General features: G+C 48.4%; 8 protein-coding genes and 1 non-coding gene across 9 annotated transcripts; 5 read left to right on the forward strand and 4 right to left on the reverse strand.

Moving 5' to 3' along the window:
• Positions 1-453: 453 nt before the first annotated feature.
• B0J16DRAFT_327888 (ankyrin repeat-containing domain protein) lies at positions 454-2,299 on the reverse strand. Its single transcript, XM_046126161.1, has one exon. It carries the CDS (start codon positions 2,255-2,257, stop codon positions 512-514), a length of 1,746 nt encoding a protein of 581 aa, XP_045988938.1. The 5' UTR covers positions 2,258-2,299; the 3' UTR covers positions 454-511.
• Positions 2,300-2,445: 146 nt separating this feature from the next.
• Positions 2,446-3,641, forward strand: B0J16DRAFT_327889 (uncharacterized protein). Its single transcript, XM_046126162.1, has one exon. It carries the CDS (start codon positions 2,690-2,692, stop codon positions 3,350-3,352), a length of 663 nt encoding a protein of 220 aa, XP_045988939.1. The 5' UTR covers positions 2,446-2,689; the 3' UTR covers positions 3,353-3,641.
• Positions 3,642-4,183: 542 nt separating this feature from the next.
• B0J16DRAFT_366530 (uncharacterized protein) lies at positions 4,184-6,826 on the forward strand. The gene is made up of 5 exons (XM_046130093.1): positions 4,184-4,724; positions 4,780-4,865; positions 4,920-5,486; positions 5,533-5,813; positions 5,880-6,826. The coding sequence occupies exons 1-5, from the start codon at positions 4,464-4,466 to the stop codon at positions 6,410-6,412; spliced, it is 1,728 nt and encodes a 575-aa protein (XP_045988940.1). The 5' UTR covers positions 4,184-4,463; the 3' UTR covers positions 6,413-6,826.
• Positions 6,827-6,870: 44 nt separating this feature from the next.
• On the reverse strand, positions 6,871-8,329 carry B0J16DRAFT_366531 (uncharacterized protein). The gene is made up of 3 exons (XM_046130094.1): positions 7,927-8,329; positions 7,458-7,872; positions 6,871-7,385 (listed from the first exon to the last, which is right to left on the reverse strand). The coding sequence occupies exons 1-3, from the start codon at positions 7,967-7,969 to the stop codon at positions 6,977-6,979; spliced, it is 867 nt and encodes a 288-aa protein (XP_045988941.1). The 5' UTR covers positions 7,970-8,329; the 3' UTR covers positions 6,871-6,976.
• A 508-nt stretch (positions 8,330-8,837) lies between these two features.
• B0J16DRAFT_16995 (uncharacterized protein) lies at positions 8,838-10,855 on the reverse strand. The gene is made up of 6 exons (XM_046122398.1): positions 10,496-10,855; positions 10,321-10,444; positions 10,092-10,270; positions 10,005-10,041; positions 9,882-9,949; positions 8,838-9,832 (listed from the first exon to the last, which is right to left on the reverse strand). The coding sequence occupies exons 1-6, from the start codon at positions 10,592-10,594 to the stop codon at positions 8,909-8,911; spliced, it is 1,431 nt and encodes a 476-aa protein (XP_045988942.1). The 5' UTR covers positions 10,595-10,855; the 3' UTR covers positions 8,838-8,908.
• Positions 10,856-12,126: 1,271 nt separating this feature from the next.
• Positions 12,127-14,745, forward strand: B0J16DRAFT_17010 (uncharacterized protein). The gene has a single exon (XM_046122399.1). It carries the CDS (start codon positions 12,282-12,284, stop codon positions 14,733-14,735), a length of 2,454 nt encoding a protein of 817 aa, XP_045988943.1. The 5' UTR covers positions 12,127-12,281; the 3' UTR covers positions 14,736-14,745.
• Positions 14,746-15,530: 785 nt separating this feature from the next.
• On the reverse strand, positions 15,531-17,032 carry B0J16DRAFT_408945 (SGNH hydrolase-type esterase domain-containing protein). Its single transcript, XM_046133062.1, has 4 exons — positions 16,509-17,032; positions 16,412-16,457; positions 16,159-16,347; positions 15,531-16,096 (listed from the first exon to the last, which is right to left on the reverse strand). The coding sequence occupies exons 1-4, from the start codon at positions 16,717-16,719 to the stop codon at positions 15,811-15,813; spliced, it is 732 nt and encodes a 243-aa protein (XP_045988944.1). The 5' UTR covers positions 16,720-17,032; the 3' UTR covers positions 15,531-15,810.
• A 450-nt stretch (positions 17,033-17,482) lies between these two features.
• Positions 17,483-17,582, forward strand: B0J16DRAFT_t9. Its single transcript has one exon. It is a non-coding gene; the product is annotated as a tRNA-Leu (tRNA).
• Positions 17,583-17,853: 271 nt separating this feature from the next.
• Positions 17,854-20,271, forward strand: B0J16DRAFT_327898 (cytidine deaminase-like protein). Its single transcript, XM_046126163.1, has 2 exons — positions 17,854-18,334; positions 18,431-20,271. The coding sequence occupies exons 1-2, from the start codon at positions 18,094-18,096 to the stop codon at positions 20,065-20,067; spliced, it is 1,878 nt and encodes a 625-aa protein (XP_045988945.1). The 5' UTR covers positions 17,854-18,093; the 3' UTR covers positions 20,068-20,271.
• Positions 20,272-20,278: the final 7 nt, after the last annotated feature.

Here is a 20,278-nt window from a genome sequence, read left to right on the forward strand (position 1 = left end):
GATGGCGAGAGAAAGGCTTGAGCTGCGAACGTGGACGATACTAGACAAACGTCAGTAGTGTTCAAAGGCACGGGATCCAAAATCACTAACACCGCGATAATCAAAAGCACAAGGCTGAGCTAAAGAATTGATTAGTTCAGGAATGATGTTGTAGCTTCGGGAGCATCTCTCACTATCAAGTACAGCACCGTCGGGTGGATCATCGTGGAGAGTTGTGTATCTTAGCGAAGCGAGCAATGGAAGGAAAATGATGGAGAATGAGATTATAGCTCGTTGGAGTATCTTTTGTTTGGCAATTTTGTTAATGACGCGTATCCTGCCTGGTTTGATGCGGGAGGCCGACCATGGGGGCCTGATTCCAGCATAAGATAGTTACAATAGCTGCGAAGTGTACGACAGTCAAAAAGGTAGTTGAAACTAACATATATGTAAAGTGAATAAATTGATTGCTATCTATTGTATAGCATTGGAATGTAGTTGGGAGCTGGGTTGAGCTTACACCTACCTGCACTCAATATGACCCTCCAGCTTCCAATAATAGTGAAATCATATCTTCCTGGTCCTTATAATAACAAAACTCTTTAGAATCACCTGCTAACCTAGCCGGGGAGTTTCCCTTTGAATCCTCGGCTGCAGGATCAGCTCCACGCTTAAGCAAAGCTCTTACAACATCAATTGTGCCATGAAGGGCAGCAACGTGCAACGGCGTGAGGCCTGACCGGATAGCCTTACCATATAACTTAGGGTCTTCAAGATGGTGTAGTTGCAAGCAGCCATATAAGATGCCTTGTTTGCTACGGACCTGCCTTGACTGATCGTGTTCATCAAAGGCAAACGACGCTCGGCTATCAAGCAGTACACCTCTCGATAGAAGTTCTCCAACGAGGTTTTCTGACTCACCGGGTTGTGGGAGACGTGAATTTATAGCGAGGCAATGTAATGCTGTCCAGCCATCGTGTGTGACCACAGTCGGGTCGGCACCGCGGGCGAGAAGCAGCCGAGCTGCTTCCAACTTACTAGACCCTGTTATCGTGGATGAAGGTGCCAATGCGTTCAGAAGCGGGGTCCATCCCCTGAAAGTAGTCTCATCAACACGAAGACCAACCTCATCAGATAGAAGATATTCCATGATACTGATCTGCGCCCCGCCGGATGCGAAATGGAGCAACGACTCACCTTGGTGATTCCGCAATCTTAGAGTGGCCTTTCTTTCCAGCTCGGTGGGCAAAGACGAGAGCATGTATTGCAAAAAGTATAAGTTCGATGTAGCTGCAGCAAAGTGCAGAGGAGTGTTTCCAAACATATCTTGCTGAAGAACTGAAGCGTTGAAGCGGAAAAGTAGTTTGCAAGCTGCCTCGCTGGGGTCTTGCAGTGGAAGGGTCAGTCTCGGCCTGAACATTATCCTTCCTCGTGCTGCAATCGCCACATAATGCAGCAAAGTTTGTCCTTGGGCATTGATGGATACGTTCGGGTCTGTTCCATTTTCGAGCATCGCCTCCAGACAGTTGTGAAGATCCTCATAAGCAATAGTATGCACAAGAAGTGGTTCGTCGCGAATCATAGAAGAACGAACGAAGGCTTTACTATTGCAGGGATCGGCCCCAGCGTCCATCAGCAGCTTGATTGTCTGTGACTGTGCAGCACGGACAGAATCCGTTTGTCTTTTCTTGAAACGAATCGTGGCTGGTACTTGACCCAATGCCGAATCGAGGCTCTCCTGGACGAAAGAACATCTGGAGAGAAGAAATCGGATATTCTCAATGTTCCAACGCTTGGCTGCTTCGCTCAAAGCATGGCCCTCAACCTCAAGGGACCACCTCTCACGACCCCATCCTAGAATGGCGTCAACTGTAGAAGGCTGACTGTACCCCGCTGCCTCGACCAAACAGCTCTCGATACCTACCGTCTCGAAATCGACATGCTGCCAGAGCTTCCAGAGGAGATTCATATTGCCCAAGCGGGCAGCGACCCCAATGGGGGTCGTGTGGTATTCCTCGTAGACGTAGTCGGGCATTCGAGCAGGACGAGCACCAGCCTTGAGAAGCATATCCACAGCATCTTCATTGTCAAGGTAAATGGAAATATGCAACGGTGTTCCCCATTTATCATCGGATTCGTTGATAGCATCAGGCGTGGCTTTGTCCAGCAGATATTGAAGCGTACCGAGATTACCAATAGCAACACAGAAGTGTAAAGGCCACGAGGCATAATGCTTGTCCTTGAAAATCTCGGATACAGTGAGGGTTGGGGCGGACATATTGTAAATTGAAGACAATAACTTACAGCGAGCACAGTTGGACAGTGGATGTTGGTAGAGTGAGGTCAGTTGGTGAACGACCAGGTTGTACAGATAAATGCTCGCTGACTAAGAATTCTAGGCAGCCAGCAACGGGGACATTTCTAAGATCTGACATGTCAAAGTCAAAAGGTTAGCGGTATAGTAGTGATCGGTAAAGGCTAAATTGATTGAACTCCTGTTTTACTTAGTATTTATTTTCTAACAATTCAACATATATTTTATGTTTTTTCATCCAAGTATCAAGTTGGTCGATCTTCACATGAAAAGCATGGGTCCACTTTGGACGGCTTCCGAGGATTCTTCCTCACCAATATTCCTCCCCTATCACTATCACCAAACATCCACCTTCACTTCTACACAGTCAAGAGATTGAATTACCCAACTCCAAATATGGCTTCTCAAGATGATGCCCGCAGAAACCGCATCGTGTCACACATGAACAAGGACCACACCAGAGAAATCTCCTACTATCTCCGTCACTATGCCCGCCTTTCTGCCTCGGCTGCTTCTGACCCAGTCCTAATGGATATCGATCTCAATGGCATGACCATCAAGTCCAACGATGGAAAGGAGCACATCGTTCCCTTCACGCCTCCCCTTGCCAGCTGGGCAGAGGTCAAAGAACGCATCATCGAAATGGCCAACACGGCCCGCGAGGCACTGGGTCTTAGCGACGTCATCGTCACAGCCTACACACCACCAGAGGGCTTCGGAATCGTCGTTACAGGCTCTGTCCTCTTCTATTTCTTCTGCGCGGCTTCATTGCCGTGGATCCAACCTGGTTCGCGCCCCTGGGAGCTGTTGAACGAGAACTTTCCTGGTGGAGCAACCTTCTTCCACTGGCTGGTCAAGGCTATCTTCTACCCTGTGATTGGAATCCACGTTGTTGAGTGTTTCTTTTTCGACAGGAAGTTGCAGAGACATGGGGTTGAGAGACTTTCAGGACAGTGGTGGCTTTGGATCGCCAACTGCTTTTTTGAGGGATTCCCAGCTTTCAAGCGTGTGGACGGCATTGTGGCTCGAAAGCAGGAGAAGAGCGGAAAGGCGCAGTGATGGATGTCTTTGGCATGAAAGGAGGGACGGCCAGTCTGAGGAGGAAGCCCGACGAGTCTCAGAACTGGGGACTCAGGATGGGCAGTTGCCCATCAATGTTTTTCCGCCATGCCTATGAGTCGGCTCATAAAATCGAGAAGACACAACGGCAAAGAAACCCACTGTATGCGGCGGCGATGGGAGAAATTTCACTTGTTCTCCCATGGGTTCACGCAAATGCATAGATCAGATCTCATGACATATATACCCACCTCATTACAAAATCACAATCAAGTCAAGAACTTCGTCCATTCGTATCATTACCGATCAAGTTCTACGTGCCGATTTGCTTATCTACAAACAAACCAGGCTCTCAGTTAGACAACGTGTGTCACTCGCCTCACCCACTAATGCATCATTCACAGGTACCTTAACCGGATCGAACCGGTTCGTTTCTGACACAACATGATTTATCTGCATGACTCTGTTGATAGTCGCATCGAAAACGCGGGGGTCGCGTCTTGAGCAGCCACTCAATGGCTTGGTGATGTTGTTTGCGAACCATTATGCCGTCGCCTTGTCTGCCGCAGCAAGCTGATAGGCGTGGGAGAGGCCCAAAGAGGTATCGTCTTGTTTACAGTCAACGCCAAAATGAGGCCTTCAATTTGTGAGATCGGGTTGATGCATTGACAGGCAAGTCATATATGGCATACATTGTCTGTTTAGCTTCGTTACTTACGTGCATATCTAATAAGTCTAGAGGGCCCTGTCCACTTGTACCTGCGATGTCGCCCTCTCTGACCAGTAATGGCGCTTCACGATTACACCCATTCAGTATCAATTCAGTACACAGCCGAGTCCTACCACTATGCGATCGTCATGAGGCAATCGTCCTCGGATTTGCGGAGTTCGCAATTGCGAGACCAGAGATGGCAAGTGCGACCTTGTGAGGCTCTTCCCAACTATTTAAGCAATGCAAAGTCGCGAGCTGTTGACTATTGATTGTTGCTATTTCTTCCTCTTTTAACTCTCTATCTTCATTACAATTGATTCTTGCCACCCTCATCCACATCATTGCAACTGTCTACACCAAGACAAATATGCAATTGAACAAGCTTACTAGTCTTTGATAATGCCCGCGGTGGTGGACAAAGCAAGAAAATTCTCCTTGCAACGAAAGCAATCCTCTCTGCGAAAGAGTTATCACTCTGGAAAGAAGCATATAACAAAGCTCTATCAACATTTCAACTTTCACTCGATCATCACCGCCCATCGTCTGGTTTACCAGGCACCGGATATGCCTCGGTCCGGCTCAGAGAAGCAAGCCATTGTAACTAGAACTAAGAGATCTTCTGAATCTCCCGAACCTGTTCAGAATCGGGACTCACGAACGGTATTGATTCCTTCTCGTTGGGATATACGACGACTCTTACTGACAGCTTTTCTAGAAACAGTCAAGTGGCGGATCACGCAAGTCCCAGGTCAGGAAAGACCAGGAGAGCGGCCAAGGCCAACGAGGTTCTCCTGCCTCTGTGTGAGTTCTATACAATTTGTGTGAGGCATGACCTAGTAGCTAATACCAACGCAGAAGCGGTCAAGTCAATCTATCCGCTCCCAGTCGCCGCCTCAAGGTTGCAGAAGACTGCACCAATCTCATCAACGTGCCTTTACCCGTAACCGGTGTAAGGCAAGCCGCCGATCTCAGAGAAGCAGACGTCGAGCCTACGAACCCGTCGGCGGCCTACTTGAAGTACTGTATCGGCAGAGAAGTTAAACGACGCAAGCAAGCCATCGTCGATCGTTTGATGGCCGTCATCACAGAATGCGTTGAACAAAGACTGGAAGCGCTCGAGGAAGGGTGCGATCAAACTTCCGGATCGCACTCTTCCTCGCGCGCTGCTCAGGCAGGGAAGCCGATATCTCGTTCGGCCGGTCAGAAGAGATCAAAGGGCCAAAGTAGTCGAGATGAAAGTGAGAACGACGAAGAAGAAGGTGGTGGCGATTCTAGGAGGAAGCGGGACAGCAAGCGGACGAAAACCACGAAAGATGATACTCGTCCTCGGTTTGCTTGCCCCTATCATCAACATAACCCTGCGAGATTTGGAGCTGAGAGAACCTGTTGTGGCCCAGGATGGACTGATATTTCACGAGTGAAGTAAGTCGTTACAAAGATTCTTTCTAAATCTTACTAACCTCTACAGGGAGCATCTAGAGCGAAGACACAGTCTGCCTTCTCACCAATGTCTTAGATGCCTGCTCCGCTTCAATAAACCCGAAGCTTTGAAGCAACACCAACGAACAGAAACACCGTGTCCAGTGAAAGAGCCAGGTCACTTTAAACGAGACCTTTCCGATGGATACGACGAAGAACAGGCAGAGAAGCTGAAAGGGAGGCCAAGGTTGGAAGCAACCACAAAGTGGAAGGAGTGGTATGGCATCCTGTTCAATGTCAAGCCTGATTCCCCTGACATCCCTTCGCCCTGTAAGTTATACAAGATATCCCATCAACTTAAATTCTGAACGAACATCGGCTAAATAATTCATAAAGACTATGACAATTCTGTCTCGGGCGCCAAACTTCAAAGCACCAACCCTGATGAGATTGAGCGTATGCGCAAACACTGGGTTGAAGCGAAGCCAGCAGTTCGGCAACAAATCGCAAAGACTGTGTCAGAAGCATTCATTGATTGCGCACCTCAGTTGAAGATCAACGTCGTGGAAAGTCTGCAGGAAGCATTGCCTCGAATCTTGGCAGGGCTGCTACCTTATCCAGGTCTCGACTCTGAAGAAACCTCCAACGCAGCCGATACTCTTGGACTCTTCGACTTAATTGATCCGTTCAATTCGGACCTGTACGAAGAGGAACCATTCGACTTTCACGATATTGACCAGGGAGTCGTTATCCAGGATCCATTTCCCCCAGAATTCTCAGAGTTCTCAGATTCCTCAGATACTTATCAAGCTGGCGATAGCTCGGCCACTTCTGTAGGAGACGATGCGTCATACCAGCAATTTGACACCAAGTTTATCGCGATGCCGCAAAACCTCGACTTCAGTGTGCCTGGTAATTGCTTCTATTAATACTTCAAACACCTTCGATTAAATTTACTTCTTGTCTGGGATCGTTTCGTTTATGCGTGTTCTATCGCTCAGCCTTTCTGCGCAGCCTTTCTGTCACTACTTACCTTTCGTTATTCTCACCTGTCTTATTCTACACATATATGGTTCTTTCTGTACTCTGACCGAACGTTACCAATCTAATGGTTTTTCTTGTCGCTTTTGTCCCGTTGGCTGACCTAGTCTTGTACGTTTTCTGGCTATGTACGAACTCGACCTTATAATGATGGCTCCGGTAGCGCTCCTTTTGATACAGTCTCATTTGTTAAATATATATTGAGCTGTTAAGGGTAGTTACGCTCTCCATCTCTGCATCGGCAGACGAGAGGCTTCCAAGTCCCAACTGTGTTCCAATACTGGATATAATAGATAACAATCAATTTAGTCACTTCACGCTGAGATTTGCACACACGGCAATGGGCCCCAAAATGACCGAGATATATTAGCTTCAACTATCCCTTTGATTATATCGTACCAGCCGAGGATCTGAAAGGGAACTCCCCAGGTAGGTCAGCGGGTGATTGTCGATCAGCCGATGTCGTAAGCAATATAAGGGGCACGAGGAGCTGGTAGAACGCTTTCTCGGATGAGCCGCCTGCCAACTTCCACCAGAGCCTCCCCTGCTGATACGACGCGATCTCTAGCAAATACGGATATCCGGAGACCCCGGGGCTCTCGAACGTCCAAGTCGGGGCCAGGCTCAGTGCCGCGCTGAGCCCAGGTTTTGATTGCACGGCGAGCACAAGCAACAATGATAGCGGTGTTGTGGCGTCTGATACGCTGCAGCTCGTGATGGTCGTATTCGGCAATAGCCTGGTCATGGACTTCCACTCTATGAAAACCCGGTGTGAATGAGATGATATCATAGGGGACCTTAGAACCGTTACAGTCTTTCTGAATAAAAATGGACCCGTCCATTTCGTGATCAAAACTGACACTGCAGAAGACAGGCTTAGAATCCGACTAGTGGAGATGGTCGGGACCTTTAGGAACCGATGACTCTGAGGACCAGTCTTCAAAGATTGCGTCAAGGTAGCGGCGAAAATCCTCGTTAGTAACACATATGTTGGGATCTGTAACCATGGAAGATCGGCAAAGCCAGTCGTCTAGTTTCTGCTTTTCCTCAGCCACAAGCTGGTGGTGAGCTCTAATGGGAGTGTATGGCTGGCGGTCATAGGCCACACCATTCAACCGTGCAAGTACTTCAGGAGTGACAGGCTCTCTAACGCGCTCACGGCGACCTTGACCACGTCCACGATGATCTCGAGACTTGCGGAAGTTAGGAGATCGAGAACGATCGTCGGTAAGGTCGATGGCTTCACGATAGTCTCGTGATCCGCGTACTCCAGAAGCTTGAGAAGGTTCATCGGCAGGGTCAAGTTCAGGTCTAGGCGGTTCAGACCGATCTACACGACGACCGCGACCTTTCAGAGCTTTAGTATATATTTGGTGAATAGAAGGCGAGGGGATGGACTTACCAGGTTCGACAGGCGGGCTGGGGCTCGGTGCAGTTTCTTTCATCTTAAGCCAGCTGAGGAACAAGATCAGAGGCTACAGGATGTGCTATTATTGTATCGAACGAAGGAAAGGTGGTGGTGTTGGCAACGCAAGGGAAAAGCACGGGGGCGTCGTTTCCAGCGGTATTTGTATCTTGATAAATACGGCTTGAGTCAAGATTGATGCCTTTCGAACGAGTTTCGGCTGGAAGTGCAGTGAATCGTGAAATACTGGTTGTGGCATGCGATGGAGGGAGTTCCATGCAGAACGGCAACTTGGGAGGTAGTGCTAAACCGGACAAAGTTGAGTTAAAGCCATGCCTACGGCTTGAGAAGGTGAGGGGAGGACGAGGAGAATATAAGGAGAGGATGTGTAGAAGATGTGTTGATGTGGAAGTTAAGTGTAGGTTGCGGTGCTGTGGTAACGATTGATGCTAGTAGGAGAGGGGTGGGTGATGCAGGTAATTGAAAGAACGGCCACTCGGTTGACAGTGCCAGGCAGCTGCAAAATCAGACCCAGACTATCCTGCATCTACCATACACGCCGAGGACGAGTCGCCTGCTTTTGAAAAGCAATTTTCGTCTCCCCCGTAACACGCCGTTCTGAAAACTAGGCTCAAAAAGATCGCGGTCGCAAGGGCTATCTCGTACTGAACCTACCTAGATCAGTGAGAGTGCTTTACAAAAGCATGGTTTTAATACAGTTGAACATAAGCGTCCCATTTATAGAGTGCCTTTTCATGGAAACCCATTTACATGATGCCCAGTATGACATGTCGTTCAAAGTGGAACTTGAGGCTCAACTGTTGAAGCCAGCTACCCCATGATATCCATGTCCATGTATAGGCAGGTAGGAAGTTCGCACCCGTTGAGCAAAGCGGAATGAGTATTATCGTTTTAATTCAATTTCTCGCGAGATATCTTAGTCTATGTTAAAAATTACAAATAAGGTAGTCCAATTTCATTAGTCGTTAGCCATTCGTATATTCTCTCTGGCGACTCCTTTTTCCGCATCCCACTCGTTGTCTTCCACGCGGCGAATCGTCCTGGTCTTAACCTGGATGCCAATCAAGCCTGTGAACTGTGAAATCATGGAGAACCTTTGGCCTCCTTGAATCTCTGTCCTAACATTTCCATATGTCTTGTCTCCCAGATGCAAGGTCGGTTCAAATAGTTTCTTCGTGCGAGCCCTTGTTAACATTCCCAGAAATCCAGTGCTGCGTATAGCTGTCTTCGTTGACTTCGAACTCAGTCGCCTAGCCTTGGGGTTGTCGGTATTCGAGATCAATAGCGTTGCTTGATTCTGCACATCCGTATCGCGGGGGTCGGAATCGGCGAAGGACTGCCAGACGGGCAAGCATGCCCAGATAATTAAGATGGCGATTTCAACGTCCATCCAGATAACTCGGTCGTGATATTTCCACACTGGCTGCATTTTTGTAAAGTAATCCACCAAGAGTTGAGCTCGAAGACCGGATACACCAAGGGCGAAAGCTCCGAACAAAAGTGCAATCGCGTTGCTCAGCCAGGACATTATGCCGCGAGGAAAGCGACTCGAAACAAGAGATATCAACATTCCGAAAACCACAATATTCAAAAATATGTCGATAGCACATGCTGCGTATGCTAAGGAGTCCTGCGGCAAGCAACCTCCAGTTGCTCTCTCCTTTTCATCCAGTGCCCATGATTCCCAGGCGAATGCGATTGGCGAACATTTGAATACCCTCAGTAAGGCCAAAACAACAGACGAAGTGAGAGTGAATACGATGCTTATACCTGTCGCTATCATGTGGCTGCTGGAGAGTGATGTGCGGAGGCATACGAGAAGTATCGAGACTCTTAACAGACAAGAGCAGGCTATTTCGGCGATGTCGGTTATATAAACAAGCTGCTTTTATGTTAGAGTTAACGTTTTAAGCTGTTACTTTACAACCAACCTTTAGTGCATTTGTTATAGTTCCAGGGATCGCATTCCAAGCAATCGAATTGCCTGTCGTTATATATGCTAATGGTTCACTTGTGAGTAAGAGTCGCATGAGTTGGGTTATAATGGTACTTACAAAAGTGAACAAGGGGGACAAAGACCGTATATATGAACTAGATGCATGTTAGGATTGCTCAAGAGAAACTCCATATCCTTGACTCACTCCGCAGACGGTCATCACATAGTCGTCCAAGGCAAGCCGTTCATAGGTAACCCAACTCGAGTACAATCGAAGCCAAATAAGAACCCATGCTGGAACCTCTGCCAGCAGTAGGATGTAATGATCGAATAAGCTGTCCTTTGGTTTTATGGAACATGCATTGGCATGAATCCTTGCAATTTCTAGACGCCGTTAATATCTTTTCGATTACGCCCTTCAGACTTGGCCATACCAAAACGTTCGAAATCGGAACACTCGTGCGCAAAGCAATTGTCGATTTCATTTCTTAATGTTATGTTGTTGCAAGTATCGGCTATATTCGAAATTGAGTCGCTGTATAAGGCGAGACATGAAGACTGTCAAGAATCAGCACTACTCCCGGCGCAAAAGCATACGCGCAAACTTACAGTACAATCCGGCAAACCCTTGAATAGTTCAGGTCTGTCGGCGCATAAGACTCCAGCAATGAGCCCTAGCGAGCAAATTGCCCATGATGTGAGCCTCATACCAATTCAGTGGCATTAGGGCTTGGCAACTTTGAACAGAGTGGACACAGCAAAAGAGGCACGACGAGGCTGAAATGTTTGCGAGGAATGGAAGTTTTCTATTTTGTAGTATATGCAGCAGACCCCAGATCGACGTGGACAAGGGGTCCTGTACTCTAAGTAGGGCAGGCGTGCAGCCGCGTGTAGCTGTAATGAGGCTAGTTCAGGCTCTGTAAGTCGTTACATACCTGTTTTGCTATGATGCCCCCTGTCGATATGGCATGAATGGGGAAACCAAGCATTGACAATCATCTCAAAATAACAAACGTGCTGCTGCACGGACCGGGCGGCGGATCAGGTGCATTTGTTGTCAACATCAAATCCTCGATCTGCCAGTTTATCGAGATTCATTCGGAAATTTCGGTCTGAGTGCTGAGTTGTTTCCCGAGTGAACACGACTTAGTTCATCGAATGAAACTCGCGGTCTGCGCAAGGACAATCCTTAAGCCTCACCTCATGCACAACACAGTTGGGCATACGTAGTCAAGAGGCTTCAAGGTTCGATAACAAACTTGATATTGTATCGTATCCCAATTGAACTGGCCAGAAGCTTTCTTGTGATGCAATCATCATTCTGCACCGGTGCTGTTTGGGGCGACTTAGGCTGAGGCTAACGCCTGAACTGGACCAAATGTCGTCCCACAAGCTGCAGATGAAACGGCGGTTCCTGGACGGTAGCAACGGATTCTGCGAAGAGTATGATTCGGTTGCACTTTCTGCTGACCAAATATCCAATAATTGTGATCTGTATGGTTGCAGTGTAACAGACGTGAGACTTCTCTTGGAGCTTTCTCTGGTTTGGGTATGATAACCTTTCATGAGGTTACATCGAGAATGGAACGACTGTTGATCGCCCGTGCCGAGGATTATCGGTTTCCGCTTCGAGAGACTCCATCCGAGACACTTCCAGAACAAATTTGTTCTTCTGGAGCCGTTAAAGTTGACCGCCGTATGCGAGTCAGTTTTATGGTTTCAGGTTGAATAGCTCATGTTAGCTTGAGAGCCTTCGAAGTAGTGCGTTTAGTGTGATTATTAATGATGGCTCACGTGGAAGGTACTGTCAATTTGAGAGAAGGAAAGACCTTGGCAGTTACTTGTTGCTTTTTTTTAAGGATGGCTCCAACGTTATATTTTGTTTTTCTGATAAATATATGACTTCCCTGGTGTTGACGTGTTTTGAATCCAGACGATGAAAAGAGGAAAATGTAGAGAAATTGAGTGTTTAATTGACGACTTCTAATGGTGTCACTTCGGAGCTCCGAGAGCTCTCAGTATGTAGCAATTAGCAATCAGAGAGTAAAGTCAGCGGAATGTTCGGATGTATAAATGTGACTTTATTAACGGTCGCAACTGCTACAATAAGTCAACTGGACTCATGATGGTGTCCAGGTTGCACCTTCTTTGAGTAGATGATCACATGACCATTCGTATCTCCGCTCGGTACAAGCAAAAATTTCTCCGCAAAAGTTATCAGATGAGATTGATAAAGATATCTCTTTTCACTTGCTAATGCCCCTCAGGATCGGCCCATCGAGCGATTTCTCCTCCTTCTCCTTCGTAACTCCGAGAGGCACCCGCATCCGCATCGGTATTCGCACAGCATTGGACCAAGCTCCGGCCTGCGCTGCGCTGCTGTCATCGATTAGGTATGACTTCCTCAGACCGAAGTGAGACCCCGGACTCGGACGGTGACCGAAAGCATGGGGACCGAGATGACTCGGGCCAGCCGCCCGCCCGCAAACGGCAGCGTGTCCGCCTCAGCTGTCTAGAGTGCCGTCGCCGAAAGCTGTCGTGTGACCGAGGCTTTCCGTGTGAGCGTTGCATCAAGAGCGGCACGCCCGATCGCTGTAGCTACGAATCCCGTAACGGAGAGGTTGTGAATGCCTCATCGGGAGTCCCGCCCCCCTTTGCCCAGCTCGACTCCCGCCGCTTCGTCGATCCCGCTACGGGACTGTCCCCACGAGACCCCGAATTTATACGCCAAGATCATGATCGCATACGTCGTTTAGAGCTTGAGATAGCTCACCTGAAGAGCCAAATAACCCGACCTGGCGCATCTTTCGATGGAAGCACCATCGCTGGCACAACTACCTCTCCTCAGAACAAAGATGACCCCAATGCGAACGCCAATGTCGAGGACCCTTCGGTCCGCGAAGTACACGAGTCTATCGAAGCTACCAACATGTCGGGCGAGAAGGGAGAGCTTCGATTCTTCCGAGGCAGGGGTTTTCGCACGCGATATTTTGGTCCGCACAATGCTAGTATGGCTTTCGTTGAGCTGACCGGCTTATGTCCGTTCATGAAGGAGACAGCCGACGAATGGCTTCGCCCAGTCATTCTCCATGACCGCAAAGACCGAAAGAGAAGGCGCGAGGATCGCGAGAAGATCTTTGAGGATCCGGATCTAGAGCTCGAGGCTTTGTTGCCAAGCAAAGAAGAGTCCGATGCTCTTATCGATGTTTACCTCGACCAATTCGAACAAGTTCATCGAATTGTTCACATTCCCACTTTCAGAAGAGAATATGCCGAGTACTGGGCACCTGGATCTAACAAACGCTATGCCGCTTTTACAGCGCTCATTCTTTCCATGATGGCGGTAGCAAGCTGTGTCCACACTCATGAGAGTTTAAAGTTCATCGGCATGATGTCAAATGCACGTCACTGGGCAGAACGTTGGATCAAAGCATGTGATGAATGGTCATCGAAGCAGAGTCAAAAACACAGACGTTTAATTCACTATCAGGTAGCTTGCCTACTGTACCTTGGTAAGCGGGTCAATACTATCAAGAAGAAGCGTTTCTGGACGGGCTCTGGGGCATTGATCCAAGATGGAATTGCCGTCGGCTTACACCGCGAGCCAAGTCACATGGCGGCCAAGATCACAGTCTTCCATCAAGAAATGCGCCGAAGAATCTGGGCAACAGTGCAGGAGTTTGATATGCAGGCCTCCTTTGACCACTGTCTTCCTACACTCGTGAGCCAGCTTCACTACGATACCAATGCACCTCGAAACTTGGATGATGACGACTTCGATGAAAGCACAACTGTGCTTCCGCCATCAAAGCCTGTCAAGGATTATACCTTCTCCTCATTTCAGCATTTGGCTCGTCAAAGTCTACCTTTGCGACTGGAACTCAGCCGTCTTTTGACGGGTCCAATGTCTGAGATAGACTATGACCAAGTTATTCGATACACCAATGACTTGACACATGAAATCGATGCTCTTCCTTCTTGGGACACGAATGTGGACAACACCAAGGGGAAGAAAAATCCATTGATCGCATACACTCTGCTGCACGTTCAGCTAAGGCAATACATCATCCCCTTGCATCAACCCTACCTCAAGCTTCGCAAGCAAAACTCGAAATACCAGTACTCCGAAATCATATACTATAACGCAGCGCGAGATATCGTTTTATTGCATGATAAACTATATGAGCAGGGCGTTCGCAGTCTTAACTTCCTCCGAGAAGATGCCCTTACTACAGCTATCAACCTTTGCAGCGTTACAATGTTACAGCCGAGGGGTTCCACCAACATGATTATGATTAATTCACATCATACACTGAAGTTGATTGAGAAGTGTATCGCGATGAAGGAGGACCGTCTTCTGCGGTGTGGAAATAATGAACCATGGGGATATTCTATTATGTGCGCAGCACTGGGATTACTCGAGGCCCACCTGGGAACCAAGGAGCCCGAAGTCGCCAAGTCGACATCAGCAGAGCGATTCGTCAACTTGCACTATCGTCTCCTTGCTAACCAGGAGCCTCCTGTGTCCGGGGAACATCTGGCAGCTGCCATGAACGGCGTGCCACAAGGCAACATGGGACCTGGGCCTACGCCCAACATACCGCTGCATGACCGGCCAAAGGTAATGAAGCTCGACTTCCAAGGCAGGGCATTTCCTAATATTGGTATCCAGTCGGTGACCCCTTTCTCGTTTACGCCAACGATGCCCGTCGCCGCTCCGATCGATCCGACCCAGGCTCCGTGGATGATGGGAGGGGACCCCACTCAGCCCTTCAACCTGGATCCAAGTTTGGAGTTGTTGGGAATCAACCTGAACGAGATTTGGGGCGAGTCCTGGGAATTGGGCTGAAAAACACAGCCTCATGTTGGCTAATACGTAATAATAATAACTGGCGTGGAATTTGTATCTTCACGAAGTGATGGAAAAGCATTGGGCTGGGCGTTATGAAATTGTCTTATCTTTGATGATACCAGGTACATTGAACCACGACAATTACAAGCACTCTTGAACAAGTCCTGGCTTAAATCGCTATAGACTTCATGGTGTCTTGAAAAGCAACTCCTCTCCATATTATGTGGGTTTGAATATTGAACTCCTCCTTTCAACTGACCATCGGTCTCAGAAGTGTGCTAATGAAGTGTGGTGTTTAACTGGCAGTGATATGTGGTTGAAGAGACAAATGGTGAACCCTCGCATATCTACGGGTTTCAGCATTCGAATCTTGGGTCATGATTGAGATGAACTCCGGCTTTGGTGTGATCTGACGACATTTTCTTTGAAACAGTATTTCTTTTTTTGGGTCGAAATGTCGTAATGCGAGCGAATACATATACCCCGGGTTTAATAGAGGGATTCAAAACACAATACAGATCGATCATGCTGTGAAAGACTGCGCGTTGTAGTCATTGCGGACTCTAGTAAAGTAAAGATATATAAAAGCATCAATTGGACTCTTACGCAGTGGAATTCTTAACGCCATCGAGACCATATCTGTGAGTACTGTATAATGGCGAGTTACCCATCGCGGTATTCTCTGCTCCGTCAAAATCCCCTTCTCCTTTGCTGTAACAAAGCAACGACAAGTATCTCATCTTTGCCAATGAATTTGTGAAAATGGCAAAAATCGAACCCGTCCCAAGTCGGGAAGGGTTCGATCTCACGATGTCTGCACATGAACATCATATTTATTCTGCTAGTCCAAGGTGAAATTCTTTGCCTCGCAGGGGTGCGATAGAAGATATTGATGCCGCTTGGGGCTTATATGGGTATCCAAATCGGCCACCGCTATACTGGCCATCCTCTATGCTATCTATAGCAATGTCATTCCACAGGTGTCGTGTATCCATTAGTATCATACCAAGTCCCCAAGTCGTTATCCAATGCCGAAATCCAAGCCGCAGTTCTAACCTGTACGCCGAACCGTTTAGTCCAAGTCTTTCTTGCGGACGACGATATAGCCTTCGTCGATATTCCGTGGGTTACCATCCTCTTCGTCAAACTCGAGCTGTTCTTCTTCCACCACGGATACTTCTGACGGCTGCTCAAATGTGCCTTCATGCCATAGAATATCGATCATGGCGTCGGCTGTGTGATTGCCCATCCAGTCGTAGCCCTCTTCTTTCAAATGCAAGCCATCGTCCCAGTATCTGTCGCAATCTTGTCTTGAGAGTGCATGATATGGGATCTTGGATTTGAGGTCGAATGCGTAGCTGTCGACGGTTAGTCTTGTGTAATAGAGTGATGAAGCTGTATGATGTGCGCTTCTACTTACAACTTAGTCTTTTTGTGATTGAGAATACTTTTGTTGAGCTCATTTCTCGTTGCCGTGGCTTTCGCGTACTTTGAGCCGCACTCTGGGACAGTGAGTGCAAGGACTTTGGAACCTTTACCACGAGCCAAGTCGTAGGTTTTTGTGAGAGATGAGAAGATCTTCTCTGTTGGTATACCATATCCTATGTCGCTGTAGATTTTACTATTAGCTTTTGATCTGAACGGTTATAAGGCTTTGTCGGTAGACTACTCACTTGGTACCGCCAAGGACAATAACCCAGTCATATGCCTTCTTGCTCACTGCGCATTTCAGCTTATGGTCGGAAATCAACAGGAAGGACGATTACATACAAGCTTCTTTGAATCTTATATACCATGCTTCAAAAGAGGCCACATCGCCAGGGACGCCGTTTACCGCGATGTCAAAGTCCACTTCCGGGAAGGTCCCTGAAAGTCGGTCCTCCAGCTTGATAGCATATGGATGAGATCCCATTCCATAGCAGTAATAGCCGGAAGTTAGGGAGTCACCGAAGCATAGTATACTGAGCTTCTTGCGTGTCATGATGAAAGGTGTTTTGGTGTCGTTGTTTCGGTCGTGTGAATGAGGTACGTAGGAAGTGGCGGGAGGGGTGAGCTGATGGCGTAGGTTAGGTGTAAGCAGCCTGGAGGTCGGTAGGCTACAGCGCTGTAAGTACAGAGGTCAATTCTGTCAGTTCGCTTATACTTTAGAACCGTTGGGAGATGGGGTTTTAGATTGCGCGCAACGACTCAAATAATTTGTTCAGATTGGAATAGCTATTCACAGTCTCTAATACACCGCTATGAATGTATGGGGTCTACGCCAACACACGTACCCGCGTGATCGCTTATTGTTCATACTATTGATTGTCTGGGTATGGATGTCAGTGATCAGCAAGACAGCCAACAAGCGTCACGAGACCAATCTGAAAAGCAAACCTCTACAAGATGCGTGATACGCGATACTTATAGCTTTGATATATCTATATAAATAGTCTTTTCTTTTATGCAGTGATTCTATGGTTATTGAATTCAATAGAAAGTCACTGTCAAGAAAAACAGATACCCAACTACCTTGATTTGTTATATACAGGGTAAGTACCTTGGTGAACAGTGTACAACCAGTAACACAGCATCCTTCGTCCTACAAACATTGAATCAGTTTAGCAAATGAAAACAAGCTAGAGGAGAAACCCTCATTTCAGACCAGGCTATTGATACTTGACGAGATGGTGATGCCTCGTGAAGAGAGTCTGGTTTTAGGTATATGATTCCCAAACTCAGTGCTGTCTTCAACAACGACCATTGGTGAGATGGCCGAGTTGGTTATGGCGCCAGGTTAAGGTTAACCTTAACACCAATTTCCTGGTGGAGCAATCCTCCTGGGTTCGAGTCCCAGTCTCATCAAACGTTTCCTTTTTGCTTTTTACTGTAAAGTCAGTATCACTATCAGCAACCCAGAGATAAGAAGAAAAAAAGTTCCTTTGCGCCGTGCGATGACGGAGGGTTTGCCACGACATCATAGCAAAAACTTTAGGCTAGTCAGAAGCTACGAACTCAATCCGGGAAGCTTTGACTGCCGGTGATAACGTCGCAGAAGCTTCATCCCCTCCCAAAAGCAATAGTTTCCCCTCAAATATTTAGAGAGTCACCTCCGCATTCTACCTCGTCATATTCAAGAGCTATGACCAGGTTGTAAGGCTGATTTCCCCTGTAAAAAATTAATAATTGCAAATAGCTTCTACTTCTGGTATTGGAAACTATTGATCCTTCAAAAGGCCCACGCTTAAGTGCGGGTTCGTTTTTTCTGCTCCTGCCCCGCCCCCTCAGTTCCTTCTATTGCGAAATCGCTACTACCCCGCCAAACTTTTTTCCATTTGGTCTTGCCTTACTCGCCAGCAGCCCAATCCGCACCCGAATGAGGCGCTTGCTTCCCACTTACAGCTTTTCTTCTTTTTCTTTTTCTTTTTCTTTTTCTCCTTCGACCCCTTCTGTTCCTCGTCTTTTTTCTTCTTCCTCTCCCAAAAGCTTCTCTCTTCTAGCTTCCAAGATGTCCTCTCAGCAGAAGATCGCCATCGTCTCTGTCTACGACAAGACTGGTCTCTTGGACCTGGCCAAGGGTCTTGTCCAGCAGAATGTTCGCATTCTCGCCTCTGGAGGTACCTCCAAGATGATCCGAGAGTCGGGCTTCCCTGTCGAGTACGTGAACCCAATTCCTTGTTTTATGCGACAATAGAGCTAATTGACCTTTACAGGGACGTTTGCCATCACCAAGGCCCCTGAGATGCTTGCTGGTCGCGTCAAGACTCTGCACCCTGCCGTCCACGCTGGTATCCTGGCCCGAGATCTCGCCTCTGACGAGAAGGACCTCGCCGATCAGAACATCAACAAGGTTGACTACGTCATCTGCAACCTGTACCCCTTCAAGGACACTGTCGCCAAGATCAACGTCAGCATCCCCGAGGCTGTTGAGGAAATCGACATTGGTGGTGTTACTCTTATCCGCGCTGCCGCCAAGAACCACAAGCGAGTTACCATCCTCAGCGACCCCAACGACTACGCTGGTTTCCTTAAGGAGCTCGAGAAGGGCGAGATCACCGAGAGCAGCCGCAACCGATACGCCCTCAAGGCCTTCGAGCACACTGCCGATTACGATGCCGCCATCTCCCAGTTCTTCCGCAAGGAGTATGCTGGCAACGGCGACCAGTACAGCGCTCTCCGATACGGCGCCAACCCCCACCAGAAGCCCGCTGCCGCCTACGTCTCCGAGGGCAACCTCCCCTTCAAGACCCTTTGCGGCTCTCCCGGTTACATCAACCTCCTCGATGCCTTGAACGCCTGGCCTCTTGTTAAGGAGCTTAAGAAGGCTCTCGGCAAGCCCGCCGCTGCCAGTTTCAAGCACGTTTCTCCTGCTGGTGCTGCCATTGGTCTCCCTCTCACTGAGGAGGAGAAGAAGGTCTACTTTGTCCACGATATTGAGGGCATTGACGAGTCTAGCCTTGCCCAGGCCTACGCTCGCGCCCGTGGTGCCGATCGCATGAGCAGCTTCGGTGACATGATTGCTCTTAGCGACGTCGTCGATGTTCCTACCGCTCGCATCATCTCCAAGGAGGTCTCTGACGGTGTCATTGCCCCTGGTTACGAGGATGCCGCTCTTGAGATCCTCAAGAAGAAGAAGGGTGGCCGATACCTCGTCCTCCAGATCGACCCCGAGTACAACCCCCCTGCTACCGAGACCCGTACCGTTTACGGTATCAACCTCCAGCAGCACCGCAACGATGTTGAGATCACTCCCAAGCACTTCAGCACCATCATCACCCCTAAGGACACTGCTTCTCTCCCCGAGAGCGCTGCCCGCGATCTTACCATCGCTACCATCACTCTTAAGTATACTCAGAGCAACTCTGTTTGCTACGCCTACAACGGACAGGTTGTTGGTCTCGGTGCTGGACAGCAGTCCCGAATTCACTGCACCCGACTTGCTGGCGACAAGGCCGACAACTGGTGGATGCGCTTCCACGAGCGCGTTCTCGGCATTAAGTGGAAGAAGGGCACCAAGCGTCCCGACAAGAGCAACGCCATCGACCTGCTCGTCAGCGGTCAACTCCCTAAGGACGGCCCTGAGCGTGAGGCTTTCGAGGGTGTCTTCGAGGAGGTCCCCGCTGCCTTCACTGCCGAGGAGCGTGAGGCTTGGATGAAGCAGCTCAAGGACGTCTGCGTCTCCAGCGATGCTTTCTTCCCCTTCATTGACAATGTCTTCCGCGTTGCTCAATCAGGAGCCAAGTACGTTGCTGCTCCCGGCGGCAGCCAGAACGATGCCGCCGTCTTCGACACCGCCGAGAAGCTGGGCATTACCTTTGTTGAGCAGAGCATTCGTCTGTTCCACCACTAAGCGATACCTGATGTGATATTTTGTTTTTGAATGTTGGTTATGAAAATGGAACCGGAAAAGTAAAGACATGGCTTGCGGAACTTGGCATGTGAAAGAGGGATTCCCAGAAATTGCAATCTTTACGATTGTGTTGTTGTATATATGATAGACTTAACGTTGCGCCCAGACGCTCACTTCAACGTGAATGATGATGATTTTGAAATATTTGAAA

The sequence above is a fragment of the Fusarium flagelliforme genome (assembly GCF_020744385.1).
Source record: "Fusarium flagelliforme strain FIESC 12 MPI-CAGE-AA-0113 chromosome Unknown B0J16scaffold_1, whole genome shotgun sequence".
NCBI lineage: Eukaryota > Fungi > Ascomycota > Sordariomycetes > Hypocreales > Nectriaceae > Fusarium > Fusarium flagelliforme.